Source organism: Taudactylus pleione, unplaced genomic scaffold (genome assembly GCF_031769625.1).
Source record: "Taudactylus pleione unplaced genomic scaffold, aTauple2 ptg000496l, whole genome shotgun sequence".
Classification (NCBI taxonomy): Eukaryota; Metazoa; Chordata; class Amphibia; order Anura; family Myobatrachidae; genus Taudactylus; species Taudactylus pleione.
Window position 1 is genome coordinate 672,415 of NW_028284898.1, and position 20,099 is coordinate 692,513.

At 38.6% G+C, this 20,099-nt stretch overlaps 1 protein-coding gene across 1 annotated transcript in view; it reads right to left on the reverse strand.

Annotated features, from left to right (window-relative positions):
- The window catches only part of LOC148502462 (uncharacterized), a 28,180-nt gene extending 10,002 nt beyond the window's left edge, over positions 1-18,178 (reverse strand). The window contains exon 1 of the mRNA XM_088449798.1: positions 18,112-18,178. Within this exon, the coding sequence (XP_088305924.1) occupies positions 18,112-18,178 (67 nt within the window). The remainder of the gene's footprint in view (positions 1-18,111) is intronic.
- Between the last annotated feature and the right edge of the window lie 1,921 nt (positions 18,179-20,099).

The following is a 20,099-nucleotide window of genomic DNA, read 5'->3' on the forward strand; positions in this document are numbered from 1 at the left end:
CAAGGACTGATTGATGTGTTAACCATGGTTTTTAACAAAATTTTGGGTAATGATCCCAGTGCTCTTATTATATTTGATAGGGTGCATAGAGTCCTGAAGCCTCGTGAAGTCTCTTCCGATAAAACAAGAGATGTCATCTGCAGACTGCATTATTACACCCAAAAGGAATAGATTCTGCTGAAACTGTGCAACGTGGAAGGAGTGGACTTTAATGGCAATCATATCCATGTCTTTCAAGAACTTTCCTGGCACACTCTTCAACAACGCCGCTTATTACAGCCCCTTACTGAAGTCGTAAGTTCTAATGATTGAAAATATAAATGGCTCTTTCCATTTGGCCTCCAGTCGACACATAATGGTAGGTCTGCTGTGTTTCGAGACATTCCTGACTTTGATTATTTTTGGTCTGCTCTGGACTTGTCTACGCCTGTCTTACCAGGTTGGGAGGATTCCTACATAGCTTCCCAGTTCTAGAAGATCGCTTCCCAGGATGGGGCCTTCCAACCAGTGAAGAATACCAGACGGTGTCCTCGGCGGAGACAGCCGTTGGCCTTGTCCGAAGGGACATGATTGGACCCTTGTGGCTCTCTCCTCATTTCACACCTTAGTGGCGTTGAGTGCAGATCTACCCATTTTTCAGCTGTTCTTTGAATGGACATTTTCAGTAAGATATTGGGTCCTTACGTTTATATGTGTATGGATGCGTGTATATATATATATATATATATATATACTGTACCTGCATATGTTATATTACCAAGTACTTATAAGTTATTTATAGATTCAGATGCTGAACGTGACTTTTTTTCCATTCATATTTGATGTCGACCATAAGTCCGTTTCGATACCTCCTAGAGGGCTATACCACATCTAGGTATTGGTGATGGTGTGGAATGTTTTCCATAGAAATGTTATTATAATATTTTTTAGGTTAGATTATTTGGGTTTATTGTATTTTTAGATGCAATATGTCTTATATCTAATGTTACTTATCTGATATTTAATACTGTCGTGGGCTCTGACCCCCCCCAGTTCCCTTTTTATCCTATTTTTTCCCATTGTTGTTTTTCCCTCCTCTGGGTGCTGGATTTGAGGGCTGGACATTTCACTCACTTCTTTTATATTCTATATATTTGTCATATGTTATGTAGTAAGCCTGTCTCTCTGTCTGCCCCGATCACCTTAAGTCATAAGATACTTTTGATAAACTCCAAGGGTTTTAATATTCCAGAAAAAAGATCTTGCCTTCTTCAGGAACTCCGAGCAGACAGAGCAGATGTGGTCTTTATCCAGGAAACTCATTTTCAGGACGGCAGAGCTCACCCTCTCCGTAATCATTACTACCCACAGTTTTTTTTCAGTAATAATACTCTGGGCAAGACTTTATGAGTAGCTATTATTTTTAAATCATTGCTTTCCTTATCTAATATTGAAACTCATGTCCTTAAAGAGGGTAGAGGGTTGCTGATTAAGTGCATGATCCACAACTAGGTTTTCATTTTTGCCAAAATTCAAGCTTCAAATTTAAATCAACCTACGTTTTTAGAATGTATATTAGAACAAATTTATGCTTTGAAATCGGGTATGTTAATTGTTGGAGGAGATATCAACTGGGTCCTACATCCTTTCCTAGACTCATCCTCTGCATCCTAAAGTCGCCCTGACAGATGTAATCGTAAAGTGTGACGTTTGCTCCACAAGCATCAATTAGTGTATAATTGGAGACTAAAACACCCTGTGGATCAAGATTACACCTTTTTCTCTTACCCTCACATGGCCTACTCCAGGCTTAATTATTTATTTATAGAACATAGACATCTTCATATGATTGAGGATGTGGAGATCGGGAATCTCACGTGGTCAGATCATGCGCCAATAGCCCTTACAGTTAAGATCTCTCACCCCCCCACATGCTATACGTTCGTGGAGGCTGAATGAGCTTCTCCTTCAGGACTCATATTGCAGAGACCAGCTGAAGCAGTGTATTGCTGAGTATATCTTTTTGAATGAAAGCCCAGATATATCTGCTATTACACTGTGGGAGGCACATAAATGTGTCTCAGGAAAGCTGATTCAGTTGGGCTCTTATATAAAAAAAAACATAAAGAAGGACAAAAACTGTTACTTCTATAGAAGATTAAAAAATGTAATTGCTTCATAAGTCTTCCTTGTCTGGAGATGCTCTCGCTGAGCTCACTGAAACTAGATGATCTTTAAATAAGCTCATGTTGAATAAAATTAAATTAGAATGTTGTAAATGTAGGAGCAGTTTTTTCCAATGGGTCAACAAGCCCAGTAAGATGTTGGTACGGGCACTACACACACAACGAGCCCCTATGCATATTCAGTTGATAGTGGACAATTCTGGATGACTTTGTAATTTGACTTCTGAGATTGCAAAAGCTTTCCACTCCTATTATTCTAGGCTTTATAATTTGGCTGGGGACTCTTCTAATCGTGTTAATAGGACAGGAGCAGCAGCAATTGCGGAGTATCTCAGGCACTGTAATTGATTTCCCTAGGATAAGCGAGGCAGAGGCACTTGATCTAGACAGGCCCTTTACTCAGGAAGAGTTGGCTGAAGCGATTAGCGATTCCATCAGGAAAGAGTCCTGGACCAGATCTCCTATTATAAAACCTTTAATGATGTCCTGGCGCCAATGATGCTTCAAGCTTTCAATGCAGTCAATGATAGGGACCACTTCTCCTTGGAAGCCCATATCACTATTATACCTAAAGAGCGGAAAGATCCATCCCATTGTCCTAGCTATAGGCCCATATCCCTTTTAAATGTGGATTTAAAACTATATGTGAAACTCATCGCGAATAGGCTTAAGCTTCTCTTACCAGCACTAATTCACACTGACCAAGTGGGTTTTGTTTTGGTTCGAGAGGCCCATGATAATACTACTAAACTGCTTAATTTGATTCATATAGCAACCCAGTCTACTGTATCTACTATGCTCCTATCAACCGGCTTTCGATCATATCAACTGGGGATTTATGCAGGGTTTGTTGGAATACATGGGTTAAAAAAATCCACCTCTTTACATAGGATACAGGCATTATATAAGAATCCCTCTGCCAGGGTTAAAGTCAATGGGAATTTCTCTAATCCTGTTCAAATATTGAACAGAATGCACCAGGGTTGTCCTCTGTCTCCACTGTTATTTATATTATGCATGGAGGATCTGGCAAGAGCCATATGGGCTAACCCCAGTATTACTGGTTTGCAGGTTGTAAATTCAGAGCACAAACTCTCTCTCTTTGCAGATGACCTTTTGAGGATTATTACCAACCCTACTGTTTCCCTCCCTAGCCTAATGCAGGAATTTCGGACCTTTGACGACTTTTCTTTCTTTATAATTAATTATTCTAAATCAGTGGCATTAAATCAATATACCCCAGATGGTTCTCACTGGGTTACAACAGGCTTTCTCATTTAAATGGCATCCATCATATTTGAAATATCTTGGTGTCCTTCTCCCCAATAACCTTTCCAAAATTAATTCGCTTAATTTTACTCCTATTTTCGTGAAAATCTGTCATGAGCTTATATCTTGGTCCAGTAGAGGCATCTTGTGGATTGGGAAGGTGAATGTTGCCAAGATGAACATCTTGCCTTGTATTCTTTACTTATTACAGGCTCTTCCAGTGTTGATCCCAAGTAGTTGGTTAGCAGATCTCCATAAAATGATGAGACTTTTTATATGGGGTGGGAGGGCCCACCATTTCAAACATGATATTTTGTTTAGAAGAAGACATTTTGATGGTATTCAACTACCCCACTTTGGCATTTTTTATGGTGCAGTAATGCTGAGTAGGATATATGATTGGTCTCAGCCGAACTCCTCAAAACAATGGATATCCATTGAGAGCTCCTTTTTAGAATGTCCACTATCTACTTTGCCTTGGTTATCCAGCTTGCCTAGGGTTTCACATCCAACTATAGGCCCAACTCTTGCAGTATGGAGGCGTCTTTTGGGCTTGGGATATGTTTCCTCATTCTACTCTCCTTTAACTCCATTATTTGACAATCCCAAATTCACTTCTGGTATCTCGAGCCAGACCTTTAAATTTTGGTCCAGGGCAGGTATTGTATGAGTTGGACAGCTACATGGTTCATCCGTAATATTACCCATTACTGATGTCCAGGTCAAATGGTCCCTCCCTAATAATGAGATATGGTGATATCTCCAGTTTAAACACGTCCTTATCTCAAACGATATTCGATCGGCAGGATCTCGAGACTTAACACCTTTTGAGAAGTCTGTGGTGTCTCAGGGCCTGATTCAGAGCCAGATGCTCTGACCAGAGCGCTCGCTCTGAATCAGGGCCCTCCTCCCTGAAAATGGAGCGGCCTCATGGACGCTCGCATAGCTGTGGGTTACCACCCACAGCTATAGCGAGTGTCCATGATGATGGTCGCGATGGTCAAGACCATCACGACCATCGGGCTTGCGACAAGACCCTGCGGTAGGGTCTCGGTGACCGCAAGCCCTGGAGTGATTTTGGCTATATCAGAGCCAAAATCACTCCCACTGACATCACTACTGATGTCAGTGGGGCCAGACTCAGACGGTAGTCGTTCCCATGGGAACGCCTCCATCTGACAGCCACGCCCCCGGCATGCCCACCAAAGGGGGCGTGCTGTCACTCACCATCGACAGCATGCCCCCTTTGTTGCGAGACCCATAACGACAGCTTGGCCGTCGTTATATGGGTCTCGCGCATGCACACGATGGAGCTCCCTCTGTCGTGCGCATGCGCAATTCGGCACCATCGACCCGCTTGCGAGTGTCCTGCGCTCATGAGCGGGTCTGAATCAGCCCCTCAGTCCCTGTTCTCCCATACATTGTCAATTCTCTACAAATTTTTTATTGAAAATAATTTTTCTATATTGCCAAATTTCACTAAAGCTTGGGAGAGGGACATTGGCATGGACATCAATGCTCCTCAGTGGAGGTCTATGGGGCATATACAATTGTGCACAAGGTTTAGTGAGTTAAAAACCTCATGCACTTTGCACCCAATTCTAGAATACCGCGAGTATGCGCGCTCCCAATACCCGTGGTATTCAATTAAAAAAATAGTAGTTGTGGGGTTTTCAGCTCTGAAAACCCCATGCCGCGTAAAGAGAAAAAAAACAAAAATAACAATGCCTACCTGGCAGGAGGTCTCTGCAGCTCCCAGTAGCTTCCCCTCTCTCTTCTTACTGGAGAGGGGGCTGCTGGGAGTCGGGGGCTGATGGGAGGAGCAAGGGCTGCTGGGAGATGTAGTTCTCCCAGCGCCCGTTCTGGGGGGCCACACACACCGCACCGAGGGTCACACACTCACTCATACACACTTACATGCACCACGCACACTGACATACACACCCCTGATGCAGAAGAGCCAGCTCCTGACGCTGGATGCAGAAGATGCAGAAGACATCGCTTCAGAAGGTCAGTAATTAAGGACTAATTAAGCTAATTGGATACTTCCAATTGCTTAATTAGTCCTCAGGGGCAGTGCCGCTGGGGTGTTAAAGCAGGTCCCGGTGATTTTTCATAAAATGATCGATTTTAGGAAAAATCATGCTTGCTCAGGAGGTGCGTGAAAAAAAAACATCCCGGTGCGTGTTTTTTAAAAAACCACGCACCTAATAGAATAGTAGCACAGTGTGTTATACTTTTCTTATTCATAAAAATTTTTATGAAACTGTAGGTCATTGATACCACAGTGTAATATTTAAAATTGGTACAAATTGACTTGTGTGCTGTACCCCACTTAATTTGTGTTTGTTGATATGCAGAATGATCAGTTGAGAGGAGAGAAGGAACCACATACTTGTGCTGGAGCTGCTGCCAGTGCCATTAGTCATAATGATACTAGTCCGTCTACATCATCTTCTAAAGCCAATGCTCAAGGGTATATACGGTTTAAGTCAGGGCATCTAAATTCAAAGAACCAATCTTTTACAGTGGTAAAGATAAAAACATCAAAGTGAAAGTTAGCTGCAGAAAGACATAAAATTGCCAGTATGCCTTTCACCACAGGAAGTGGCAAGAAAAGGCTAAGGCCTTGGCCTTTATTTATGACTGTTTATTCCAATGATTTTAGCACAAGTGAACATGCTAACATCTAAATCAAGGATGCTTCTATGGAAGTGCACCAGGATGAGGTGGATATATGTGCAGCTGATGCTAATAAGGATGTTGGTGATGATGATGATGTTGTTGATGAGGATGCTGTTTGTGTAAATTAGGCACTAGTAGAATAAACAGTTATTGCCCATGATAAGGAAAAGCTCATTGTCATGTCTGGGCATAAGACAAAAAAATCCACTTCTTATGTGTGGAATTATTTATACTCAAAACCGGACAACAATTGTCAAGCCATCTGTACCCTTTGTAAAGCCAGAATAAGTAGAGGTAGGAACTGTAGCCATCTAGGAACCTCCTCTGTGTTACGCCATCTGCAGCACATCTATCAAAAAAGTTTTTTTCAAAATTCAGAAACTTTGGCCCTTCTCTCTGCTAGTTTCAAACACCTGCCATCTTCACCACCACCTTCATCAACAGTATCCTCAATTATGAAGCGATTGGTTTGTTTGAGCCCCCAGAAGACAAGCTACCAATGAGCAGCTGACATTGCTGGCAATGATCTCTACATGAACAAACTGGCTTTACAGAGGCAAGATGTCACCATTATCATCTGATTTCTCACCCTCATCAGTGTTTATATCAAGTTTCTTCACACAATATTAATTCAGCCCCACTGGAATCCACCATTACACAATTTCCTTGTGGAATTTGTAGTTCATTTTGATGAACATCATCTTTTCCACATTTTGAGGAAGTAGCCTCCTACACCGATTGCTGACAAGTTTCCAGGCTGTGCTGAAAACTCTTTCCGTGTACACACTGGAGGTAGGGCAGCTCTTGCAAAGCAAAGCCAGTTTCTGCAAGGGCCTCCAAATTGCCTTTTTTCCTGTAGTCAAACGGACTGTCTGATATGCCTATTTGGACGCTATCATTAAAATAGTCCTCAACCATTCTGTGAAAGGTGACCATATCAGATGGAGTCATGGTAGAGGTCTAATTAATTTATTTGTAGGCAATTCTTTTAGACCCAACCAGATGTCAAATCTTGGTTGTGTTGACTCACCTACATCACCAGTGGGTCTTTTGGGAGAGTTTAGTTTTTCCTTTGCAGCCACACTTGCTGGAGAAACTGAAGGAGAAGCCATTGCTGCATAATGTGCCACTTCACCTTACAATTTGCCTACCAACAGGTCTTTGCATCTCTTCAGATCTGTGTCCATTGGGAAGAAAGACATGACATATGACAAACCTAGGATCGAGCATGGTCGCCAAAATGTATTGATCCGATTGGAAGGTCTTGACAAGCCTTGGTTCCTGGTAAAGTGAACAAAAGGACTTGGTCTACAAGTCCAACATACTTTGCAAAATCAATCCAATTTAGCTTCTCCTTCAGTTTTTCAAGTTGCTTTTCTAACAGTCTGATTAGGGGAATTAGCTGACTCAAGCTGGCAGTACCTGAACTCACTTCACAGTTGACTACTTTGAAGGGTTTCAGCACCTTTCACAAAATGGAAAGTATTTTTACTGAGCTTTGGTAAGGTGCATTCCCCCTCCTTTTCCTATGTCATAGTTTGCTGTTTAGCTTTGGATGGCTTTTTGCTGTTCCTCCATCCACTGAAGCATATAAAGGGTGGAGTTCCACTTAGTAACTACCTCTTTCTTTAACTGGTGGCAGGGCAAATTCAACATTTCTTGCAGGTGCTGCAATCTTCAACATGTGCCTGCTGAATGGCAAAATTGTACAGAAATATTTTGGTCCAGAAAGAGCATCTCCTATATGGCTCTTCATTTTTATAAAAAAATTGCACCACCAAGTTGATTGTGTGAGAAAGGCATAGGACATCTTGGAATACACCCAGCTATAATGCTCTCACAATATTGGTGGTGTCAGAAATTACAAATCCTGAGGAGAGTCCAAGTGGGGTAAGCCATTTTGCTATAACTTACCTGAGTTTTTCTAAAAGGTTGTCAGTGGTATGCCTCTTAGTGAAACCAGTGATACACAGAGTAGCCTACCTGAATGAGCTGCTGTTTCTTAGATGCTGCTGCTGTTGGTAGCACTGATGGCAATACACCCACCCAGTGGGCTGTTACAGTCATGTAATCTTGCATTTTCTCTGTTCCACTTGTCCACATATCTGTGGTTAAGTAGACATTGGGTACAATGGCATTTTGGAAGACACTATTTCATTTTTATAACCCTGTACAGGCTGGGAATTGCTTTTCTAGTGAAGTGGAATCTAGATGTAATTTGGAGGCGGGTACACAGGACCTCAATTAACTGTCTAAATCTAAAACCCACTGCATTATTGGTGGATATTTGATTCACATCTAATACCAGCATAGATGTTAAGGCATCAGTGATCCGCTGTGCAACTGGGTGATTGCTGACATACTTCCTCCCCCTTGCAAAGGATTGTTTAACAGTCAATTGTTTTTTTAACTACTACTGAGATGAAGATCCAATCTCAGGGGCAACAGCAGCAGCAGGCATAGTGCTCAAGGATTCTTCTGGGGCAAGACTGCTGTGAATGATTTCATATTTTTTTAGAAATGCCTCCTCCCTGCCTCCTTCATACATTTTCTTTTGAATCAAAAAATGAAATTAAATTTACTACTTATCAAGCACTCCTTTCCATGCCTTTAACTACATACATACTCCAACTCCCTCAGGCCTCTTAAATAATAAAAAATGATTTCCTGATGTGCCATGTAGGAAGTTGAACTTCCACAGCTGTTAAAATCTTCTAAATGTAGTTGTTGAATGCCAAATATGCCCAGAAATTATATACAGTGCGTAGATCAGGCTGAGGTAAACTGAGGCATGCCACCTGTTGTTGACAAATAGCTTCCAGTAGGCCCAGCAAACATCATGGATGCTGGGAGTTATAGTTCAGCTGGAGAGATGCAGGCTGCTTTCTTCTGATGTAAACAGCAAGTCTTGATCCCATTATCCCTAACAACTTCCTTGAGCACAAAATAAACATCTGTTTACAGTGTGTACTAGCTGCACCTTCATAAGTAAAGCCGCCACATTTCTATTAATTGTATAAAAAACCTCCTCCAGTTCAAAATTGTCTTTCATGAACTAAAGAACTTGTTCCTACATTGATCTTCCATCATAATTTTTTTAAAGAATCAAAACATTAAAATACTTAAATTAAAAACTAATCAATCCCATACTTTCCCTGACTTTAGTCCTTAAACATATTCCATGTCCCTCGGGCCTCTGACCTAGTTCTTGCTTAATGAAAACATTCTTGGTTTTTAAACTTCCTATGTGGTCGTATAGTTTATTAAACTGCCATCCTTTTTACTACTGCAGTTCCACTCTGTGCCATGTTGGAAGCTGAACTGCCACATGTTAGTGCCACCCACTGCTTTCCCTTAGCTTAGTCAGCCAGGTAGTTGGATGCAACTTTTTGGCCTATACTGGATAAAATCAATATTGTGAGCTGTGAGGCGGGCAAAATTTTTTGGAAACCAATGGAAATTAATCTTATTGAATTTAAAAATATTGTAAGCACAAAAAAAGAACAAATTATGTGATTTTAACTTTTTTATGATTTTTTTTCGAAAAAATACAGATCCTAAACCAAAACCAAAACAAGGGTGGTTTTGCCAAAACCAAATTCAGTTAAAAAACATGGAGATACAGATCCAAAAATAAAATACGGGGGTCGGCGCACGTGCCTAGTTACTACTTTCTTTGTTATATCATTTTATATTTTGATGAGTGCTGTGGCTTACCAAAGAAATTTCAAAGTGCACTATTCAAAATAATTGATAATTTCCCTATCTAACAAAACCTAGCAGATACTTATAGAACTAAGTAACCTGTTAATGAAGCTTCAAGCAGCCAAGTCTGAAAGAGACTTGCCAGGACTTGCTTTCCTTTATACAGTGAAATGCATTAACCCTATAGCGCAAAAGCTATTTTATAATTTACAGAAACAGTGGTCACCTATGACTCCAACTACAAACAGCGTTAGTAGGAGCCATTTCTCCCTTTCTCTGTTCTTGTGGACTTTGCACACCAGCGGCATATATTGCTACAAAATGTGTTTATTCATAGTCTACAGAAAAGGCCAGCCAAACAAAGCTGTAAAATTTATGCAATATTAGATGATCAAAGTAACAAGTCTATTGCCAGTTCAATTTTTTGAGATCTTTACTACTCTAATACTCTATCTCAAAGACCTGTGCAGGGAATTTTGAGACAGCAGGGAAGAGAGTTACTGGCTATCAAGTCAGGTCCGTAGACAGAAATGCATGCCTTCCTTTACCAACTATCACTGAATGCAACCAGATACCAGATGATAGGTCTGAAACTCCCACACCAGACGCAGTGATTCACCATGCATATTTGAAATGTATAGCCCATCTGATACTACAACTGGAAGCTCAAGTCCAGATAATTCTACACATAAGGAGATATACCTTATGAGTCAGCAGTCAGATAAATGGTCCATACAATGCTCTTTATGCTCATCAGCTAGACCAAGGATGGGTTACAATAGGATATGTACATCTAGGTAATGTACACAAACCAGCTTCTGTTAACAGCATACTTACTTGTACTTTAGAAAACCATGTAACAATCAATTCCTCATAAAGGAACTGCTATACTGTCCTGTCATAGACTCTCCTATTGCCAACTATGTCTGGGATAACTACCAAGATCATCTGGGGTACACAGTCTTCTAAAGAACAAAGAAGGATGGTCAGGTGGTAATATCCATTGAAGACAAACTATTTTTGGAAATAATAAAGAATGGAAGAGCCAAAGATGATGCAAACAGCTGGGTTGCACCTCTACCCTTTAGCATCCACTGATGATGCATATCTTACAACAAAGAACAATTGAAAAAAACATTTTTCTTCAGTTAAACACAACTTTCACAGAACACCAAAGAAAAGAGATCACTTCTGTTTCTAATCTGATCCTGTTGTTACTCTCATAGAATTAAAAATTTGGTATCAGATGGGGAATGTTATGCATTCAGCATTGTTTAATATGTACTGTATTTATATCTGTGTAAGCTCCATTAAGTGGTGAGCCTAGTGTCAGCTTTACTGAACAACTCAGGCCTTCACTTAGTTCCCAGTACACCCTGAGTAGGTGATAGTGTAGGCATCCATTTGTGATCTCACATGAAATCAGAAAACAGATGCATATATTCCTCACAGCAAAGCATTGATGGTAAGATCCTTTGACAGGTTATGCAGTTATGTTGTATCTTTATGTTTGCATTGCATCACATTTATTCATATTGTAATTGTATTCTATTGTTGTTTATTATTGCAGTTTTACCAATAAATTGACATATTCTCCTATTACTACAATAAACACCATTTATTAGATGTTCACATATAGATTGGATAATTGAAAAGTAGGAGTGGATATGCTGTCTGTACAATAATATATAGATGAAAGGGAAGCATATAGTGAGGACAAAACATTTTCACTTTTTTGTCTTGGTTCTATTTGGTAGCAAAACCAAACTTTCAAGAATATGTTTCAGGTTAGAACCGAAGTTCTAAAATGAGGTCGTCAAGGAACAAAAATAGAGCAGGTTTTAGAGGTATCCATGGTTGAGAACAGGTGGTTAAATCAAATTGACTGATGTACTAATTAAATCCTTAAAACCTGGACTGTTAGGGTGCTTTGAGGATTTAGGGCCTGATTCAGAGCCGCTCGCTGCTGGCGAGCGCTCACACTGAATCAGGGCTTTATTTTTTATTCTGCCTCCAGCCCACTCAAACAGCTGTGGGTGACCACCCACAGCTTGTGCGAGTGGCCTGGAGATGGTCGCGATTATCACGACCATTGGGCTTGCAGCAAGACCCTGTGGTAGGGTCTCGGCTCCCACAAGCCCGAGTGGACTTCCTGCTCTAATAGAGCAGGAAGCCCACTACTGACATCACGAGTGATGTCAGTAGGGCAGCCCACAAACATCAGGTGTTCCTTTGGGAACACCTGCATTTGCTCAACCACCCCCCCTACAAAATAGGGCGAGCTGTCAATCAACATCGACAGCCGCCCTATCTTGTAGCAAGCCCCGGAGCGACTGAACTTCAGTCACTCGCTGGTGCTCACGCATGCGCACGCTGAACGTGGTGCATGCACAGGGGGCACACATCAACCCGCTTGCAAGCGCTGTGCACTTGCGAGCGGGTTTGAATCAGGCCCTTAGTTTAGGAACCTGTGGGTTAGAGGTTTAAATTATGTCTGGGTGCTACTGTATGTTTAAAGCGTCCCATATACCAGTCAATAGGGCTAAGTGGCCAGATCCCTGAAAAATTTAACAAATATCATTGTATAATTAAATTAAGAATTGTGATTAGCAATATTCCTGTCACTTTCATAATCATATTGAAAAAAGACTTTGGAAAGAATCTATTCTTTGTAGGGGTCTAGATGACAGAGATTCAGGCTCAACCATATGGATTGAAGAGATGTAGGAAGTCAAAGACTGTGAGCTAGATTAGGGAATGACAACAAAATAGTGATGAGAGTTTTCTACGCATTGTTCAAAGTTCTCGTAATCAAGTTATTGCAAATGTATATTACAAGAAATTCATAATTCCTACTTGTTTCACAATCTCACAAATCCCCTACAGCAGTGATAGTCTATTGATATAATAATAAACATAAAGTTTAATAAACCATATAAAGGACCATCCTATAGTGAACAATTTGTTATGTAAGAACACACAATAACTTCTGCATAAGATTTATATATTTGGGTGTGACGATCAGAACAAAATCTTTTAAAGTTTTAATATAATTAGAATTTATGAGTCAGTTCTATATAATTAATGTGTCTTCTGATCTTAGCCATGAAATGAACAAATATTATGCAGTACAAAAGAATCAGAGTTACTGCATATTCCTGCAAGTCAGAGAGAGAACTTCGCTTTCATTTAGAATGTTTTTTACAATGATATACAATACTTTCTAAGTCAATTTGTATTTACTTATTTTTTATTGCAACATTTAAAGGCCAATCAGACTGAATGTTCAGCTGCATTTTATGGTTTGTGGTGGAACCAGAAGGAATTTGCCTGGATCCCTTCACAGATAGACAGTATTTCTAAATCGTCTCAAAAATACAAAGGATGCTGATTGTGAGTCAACTGAGTGATCCTCATGGCATCCAGCAAATAGGGAAACAAGTCATTGTCCTCTTTCCTTTCAATTCAATTATTTGCAAAGTGCAAGACTGGAACCACTGGCATCATTTGTAAAATTTACTTTCAGGGCAAGTTCACCTAATATGTACAGTAAGTTGATCTAAAATGTTTTTTTTTTCTTTAACTTTTACTTATATACAGTAGTTTATAGTTCGTGATTTTTTTTTCATTTTGTGTTGTTTATTTATTTATTTATTAGTTGTTATTATTTTGTTAAATACAATGACAGAAATAAATAAAGGTGTAATATATGTGTACTAGAATATTATATGATCTGTTTATATTATTGGCGAAAGCAAGTATTTGGCAATGCACAAGTGAATACTGTAGCTTTTACAATCTTTATATTATATTATATAAAATACCTTAAGGGTCTGATTCAAAGGTGGAAGCTAATGCAGCTGTGACTGCATCTTTTCCCGTAGTGCAACTGTGCCTTTATGCTAATGCAGTAGCTGATGGAATTCATACATAGACATTCACTGGCTGCGGCTCTACTTTGCCAAGTCTAGTTAGTCACCCCCTGTTACTTCCCAGGAATGCACATTAAAATTCCTATTTCAGAGACTAAATTAATTTTGCTTCCCCGATTGGTAACTATTGGAATGCATGATGCGCAGACTGAAAACATCGGCAGATTGCGTCTGATGCCATAACAGCGTCCACCTCTGAATCAAGCCCTAAGTGTTTGGGGATTTTAAAGAAAGGTAGCTATGGTGTTATAGTGGTTGTATATTGTGGCCAGCTATATTTATTGATACTATAAGTCTTTCCTATATTTTGTTTTATTTTTGCATTATGAAATTTAAAAAAATATTTGTTAAGCTATTAAAGCAGTGGTACCCAAACTGGTTGCCATGGCAGCCTTGCAAAGGTGCCACGAGTTGGTGGTCCAGGACCAAATCAAATTATTTATGGTCACTGTGATTGGCAGACACCTGCACTGATTTTGCCTATCACAAAATATGTGGATAAACAGAAGCAAAGTCCTGTCCATCACCATATTAATACTTCTTTTATACCAAAGTTCCGGGTTTGACCCAGGGGTTGGAACAGGGTTCCAATCAAGCTCAGACCCGGAACTTGCCCCTTTCAGACTATGGCGCCAACCCAGGATATTCCCGTATTGGTGCTGTTCACACCGAAGCTGTGTCTGCAGTGACCTGGCTCTTCTGTCGTTGCAGTGGATGCTTGAAAATGTCAACACCAAGCACCACTAAAGCCGGCCAATTCGGCAGCATGTGGCACGATCCAAGTCATCGTGACCCTGATCACGCCGTTTACACTGCAGGGTGGCACGGGAATGACCTGTGGCCAACCTTGCAAAATACACGAGTTGGATCTCCGGGTCCCTTGACCTGGGTGGATCCATTTACATCGACAAAATCCTGGGTTGATGTGCATCTGCCCATGATTTTTAGGTCAGTGTAAAAGGGGTACAACTGACCCTAAGCAAAACAGGTAAGTACAAATTACTTGGTAAATGGTTAATTATAGATGCTGTTAACCCTCTTGTTTATATAACAAAATGTGATAATATTTATATTTATAATTTAGCAGCTAAAATTCCATCCCTTTGGGGCTTTATTTCAATAAACAGTATTTTTTTCTTTATAATCAATGTTAGCAGTCCCAGTTAAGTGAAAGTCCCTGGGTGGAACTAGGATAAATTTAACAGTCATTTAGAGCCTAGGAACAGGTGTTAAATATTACGCAGTTGCTCAGGGATATTCAATTATTATTGTCTCTTGCCATGTCTAAAATAAACACATAGGGGGAATTGTAATTACCTGCAAGATGCAGGCATCATTGAGATCCTGGTGAGTATGTCCATTTTTATTAAAGAAAGCAGCAGTAATTTAAAAGACAAAACCAGGTTGCTTTTGTCTTTAAAACTATTGCTGCTTTAAAAAATATGGACACTCACCAGGGTCTCTCTGATGTCTGATGTCTTCATTTTGCAGGTAATTACAATTCCCCCTAAAGTATGTGTTTATGTAGACATAGCAAAAGAAAATAATGAATATCCCTCAGCAACTGCATAATCTTTAACACCTGTTCCCAGGCTTATTTTCCCCATAAAATTGTCAGTCAACATCTCATTCTTTAGTGATGTACTTAAAAATACCAATTTAAAAAAATTCCATTCTGCATACATTACATGTTTCACTCCATAAACATACTTAATGACTGTGAAGAGTTACAGTTTTATAAGATTATATTATCAAGCGGCGTTACTGAACTTGTCATCACAATTCTTTTATTGCTATATTTAAAACTGGTAGAATATCCCTTTCAGGCGTGCCCAGCAAAATTTAATAGACCTATATTAACCCTAGTCAAATGAGGTGATTTTAAATCTGACATTTCAGGTTTATTGTATTATGTTCTATAAAAAATTATATATATGTATATATATATATATATATATATATATATATATATATATAATGTTGTGTAGTTTTATTGGTACATCACTGTTTGAAGATAACATCTTTACTAACCTTCTAAAAATGTCATTGTAATAAGGGTAATATAAATGGGAGGGGCCCTAGATTGCACACCCTAAGCACAATGTGAGGTGCTACCTGCTGAGACTTGTAGTGCTGCAAGCATAAAGAGACAAATGCAAGTGTATACTCTAACCATGCTGAACCTAATAGTATAGCTGCTAAATAGCATCAAAGAGGTTCTTTGCATAATAATGGACATAATTATGGGCCTGCCCACCGCCTCTGGGTGACCTCTATCAGGCAGGTCCCTAACATTCCCATGGAACAAATAAAGGGCACGGGACCCCCCAGGCCAACCCAACAGAACCGCCCCATGGCATCACAATAGTGTGAGATTTAAAGTGAGGGTTAAAGAATAATAAAGAAAGCCTATGTGTTAAGTCATACATAAGTAGGAGGTTATAATAAAAAGTGTATAAAGTGCTACATATATAAAAAACAAACTAAAGAAGTGAAAAAGTGTACAGTTTTGGGACTGGTATTGGGGCGCAGGGCTCTCTGGGCTCTCTGGGCTGGTGTGGCTGGACTGCTTCATGGCATCATAATGTACACTTTTTCACTTCTTTAGTTTGTTTTTTATATATGTAGCACTTTATACACTTTTTATTATAACCTCCTACTTATGTATGACTTAACACATAGGCTTTCTTTATTATTCTTTAACCCTCACTTTAAATCTCACACTAGTGTGATGCCATGGGGCAGTTCTGCTGGGTTTGCCTGGGGGGTCCCGTGGGTAATAAAAAGCATTTATTTAACACCACAACACAGAACTTAACCTTTTCATTCAACAATACATACTTTATTTTTTAGTTTAATATCAGTCAAAAAATATTCTAAAAACATATATAAATATAAATAATATATTTTTTGCTTGAAAACTATTTTACCCTGTCACATATTTTTTAATCTACTGTTCATAACACCCAATGTTTTTAATCTACAAAAAGGAGTTAGAGATACTAAATTTAAACAAAATAAATAGCGGCATCCATACCTAAATAAGTCTTCAGACATGTATTTTATTAATTTCTGTAATTATCTCATAGATTTTTTCCAATTTCTGAAAATAGTTGTAATAATTACAAAACAATACAAAATAATGGTCTCAGTACTGTATACCATTGAGTACTGTCAGAGAAAATGCACTGGAAACACCAAAAAATTAAAACCACAGCGTATAAACCCAAATATGCAACAATACTATGATTATGAAAAGTCAAGAAAGAGATTGTTGATTTCTAATATCTGAATTTGCCCACACAGTACAACTGTTTTCCCAATCAATACAGTCAAAATGATGAGGCAAATTCATTGTAAACTTGTGGACAACTTTACATATGTACAGTATCCAGAAATTTTAATATAGTATTGTTGGTCTGGCAACATTGGTACACTTAATATCTCATTAACGAAGTGCACTGAATGTGTGAAATGAGTTTGATTTACAGTACACAAGTGAGTTTGATTAATAGTACACAAGTATGCACTGATTTTTTTACCAGAAAACTTTGGACTGTGCACCTACACTCCAGATTGGAAAATGCTTCCACAAGCTAGCAATGCAATAGGTTTGTGGTGAGATTGACATTTTTTTAGATTACCATAGTGCAAAAATGCAATTGCCTAATCATTTGGACCATCTTTTTTGTAAACTACCCAGTTTATTATAATTTATCAATTAAATTATCATGACAGTAATGGACATCAGAACTGCCTACAGTTTATCACATGTGACAATCGTGTGTGTGATTTTGTTTCTCTTAACCAGCACCTTGAAATATGCTTCTCTACTAAAATGCAACTGGAAAGCACAAAATGCCATGAGAGACTCAAGCTCCACCAGCTCATAGCTGTCACAAAATCAAGTCAAGAGTGAATATAGTATTCTTTAATCTTCCAATAATCTCACTAAGCAAAAATATGTTTTGTGTCAAATTTGCTAATAGTTCTGAAAATATTGACAATGAAAAGCATGGGTCTTAACAAGACATATTTATCAACATTTTAAACTGTTGTTTAAGCTGTAATATTTTAACACAAAGTCAAATGGTTGTCACGTCTGCGAATAGGGCATGCCCAGAATTGTATAGATCTCTGCAGTAAAATTCATATAATGCATAGTTAGATTTATTTCATATTTATTTAGGCACATTGTTAGTTTTTGCTAGTTTTAAATTACATTTTTGTATTTCATAACTACAGTCAATTATCTTGATATGTAGTCATTCAGTGATTGAATTAGTTCTCATTCTATATTGAAAAAAAATATCCTAAAGCAAACTGTCTGATTAACACATAAATATCATACTCACCTGTTTTTATCACTAGAAGTATAAGGAAAAAAAATCCTTTTATCACTGGCATATTTGCATGTCCCATATTATTGCTTGGCTATATTCTCTCCAGAACACTGACTGACACTCTTGGTATCCAAAACTTTGGTCTGGATGAATTCCGGTTCTTATATACCCATGAAAGACTAGCTATTAGTATCATTCACTCATGATTTATCATTTGTTAAAAATAGCTGCAAAAGTTTGATCAACCCTTAACATGTCATGCATTAGATATCTTAATTATTCCACGTAATGGTCCATACATATTTTCCTGGGTGCTCTAAAGGTGTGGCTCTCACTTGGTGGAATTTAAGGGAACACCCCATTTTAGTTTCAATTAGAACAAAGTAGAGAATAATTGGATTCAATGACAACACAATTACATATTAGAAGGTTTATATATATAGAATTGTTTGCCAAATTTATATTGAAACTAATGACATAGTGAGAGGTGATAGAATGAAGAACTGTGAATTGATTTGGTCATTTCTGAAATTGTTATGAATCTCAGTGATTCACAAATAATAAATCAATTCACAAATAAATCCAGATTTGTCCAACATTTTTAAAGTAATTTATACATCTGTAGAATTAGGTCAATTACAGGAAATCAAGGCACAGAGGATGTGACCTTGTTTGTATGAGCTTCAGAGGCTTTGGGTTTTTCCTGGAGTATCCTAATTCTAACTGCTTCATATATTTATATTATAATTACTTGGATGTGTAGCATGAAGTTTAAATATCATTTTTAACTATTGTTTTCAGTTCTCTCTGAATATTCTTTTATACAATTTTAAAGTATTCCTGCACTGTATTCATTACTGCAAAAAACATTTTGCTGATGCATGTATATTTTTCTATAGTTTCATGTACCTGGAACAACTGAACTGAGAACTTTGGTTTTTCTGAAATATAAACACATCCAAAATTAGGGGTTCCAAGTCAAACCAGTTCGGTTCTGCAGTCAGTTCTAAACTCAGATTTAAAATCCTAACTCAGGTTTTAGATTGCATGTAATAAGGTCCAAAATAGCTACAGTAGTTATAATTTTTTCTTGATTTTTCTCAATCTTTTTCTCTCGATTTTCCTAAATTTTTATGGCATCCAGAACCGAACCAATACCGAATCTGAACCAAAATACCTGAGCAGTGGTTTTACCAAAACTAAACACTATATATATATATATATATATATATATATATAGTCCATATCCATTAGCAGCGGCACTCATCGGATTTCCAGAAAGAAACACAGACACACCTGGTGTAATTCTACGTTTTGGGTTTATTTCAACCCTTCATCAAGAACAATAGACAACATATACATCTCACCTTAAATACCCCAAAGTGCTGATGAGACGCCGGGATCCCCGTCAACTCCGTCGGTCAGCGCCCGCAGGACTTCCTGTCTGCACCTGGAAATGTCATCCCCGGCACTCACTGAACTTACAGTGTGCTCAGGAAAACCAGTGTGCACCCAGAATAGTCGTCCCCGGCGACCCCTCCATTGCCATGGTTACCACTCGGCGTCTCTTTCCTCCCATAACCCTGTGCATGAATTCAGCTGTTAATCATTGCCAACAACAAAAACACCAACAAATAAAAGACAGACCAACAGTCCATTTAAATACTGTTACATAATGTTAGGAGCATAATGTTATTTAATATTCTGCACTAATACCTTTTAAATACATTATATCCATATAGCAATGAAGAGATGTAATGCATTATGCTCCCAATATGTTAGATTACTTAGTATTACAAAGATTGGGAACAATCTATATGTAAATATCTAGTACCAAAATTCAAGGGTTCACAAATGGAATATTACACTATATCACCCAAGAGTAAACCACAGACAAACACAAAAATAGACAAAAGACCAGAAAAAACAGACACAGAACTTGTGGAGAGACACTTCATAGAAACACATTAAATGTCAAATAATCATTTAAGCCTCTGGGC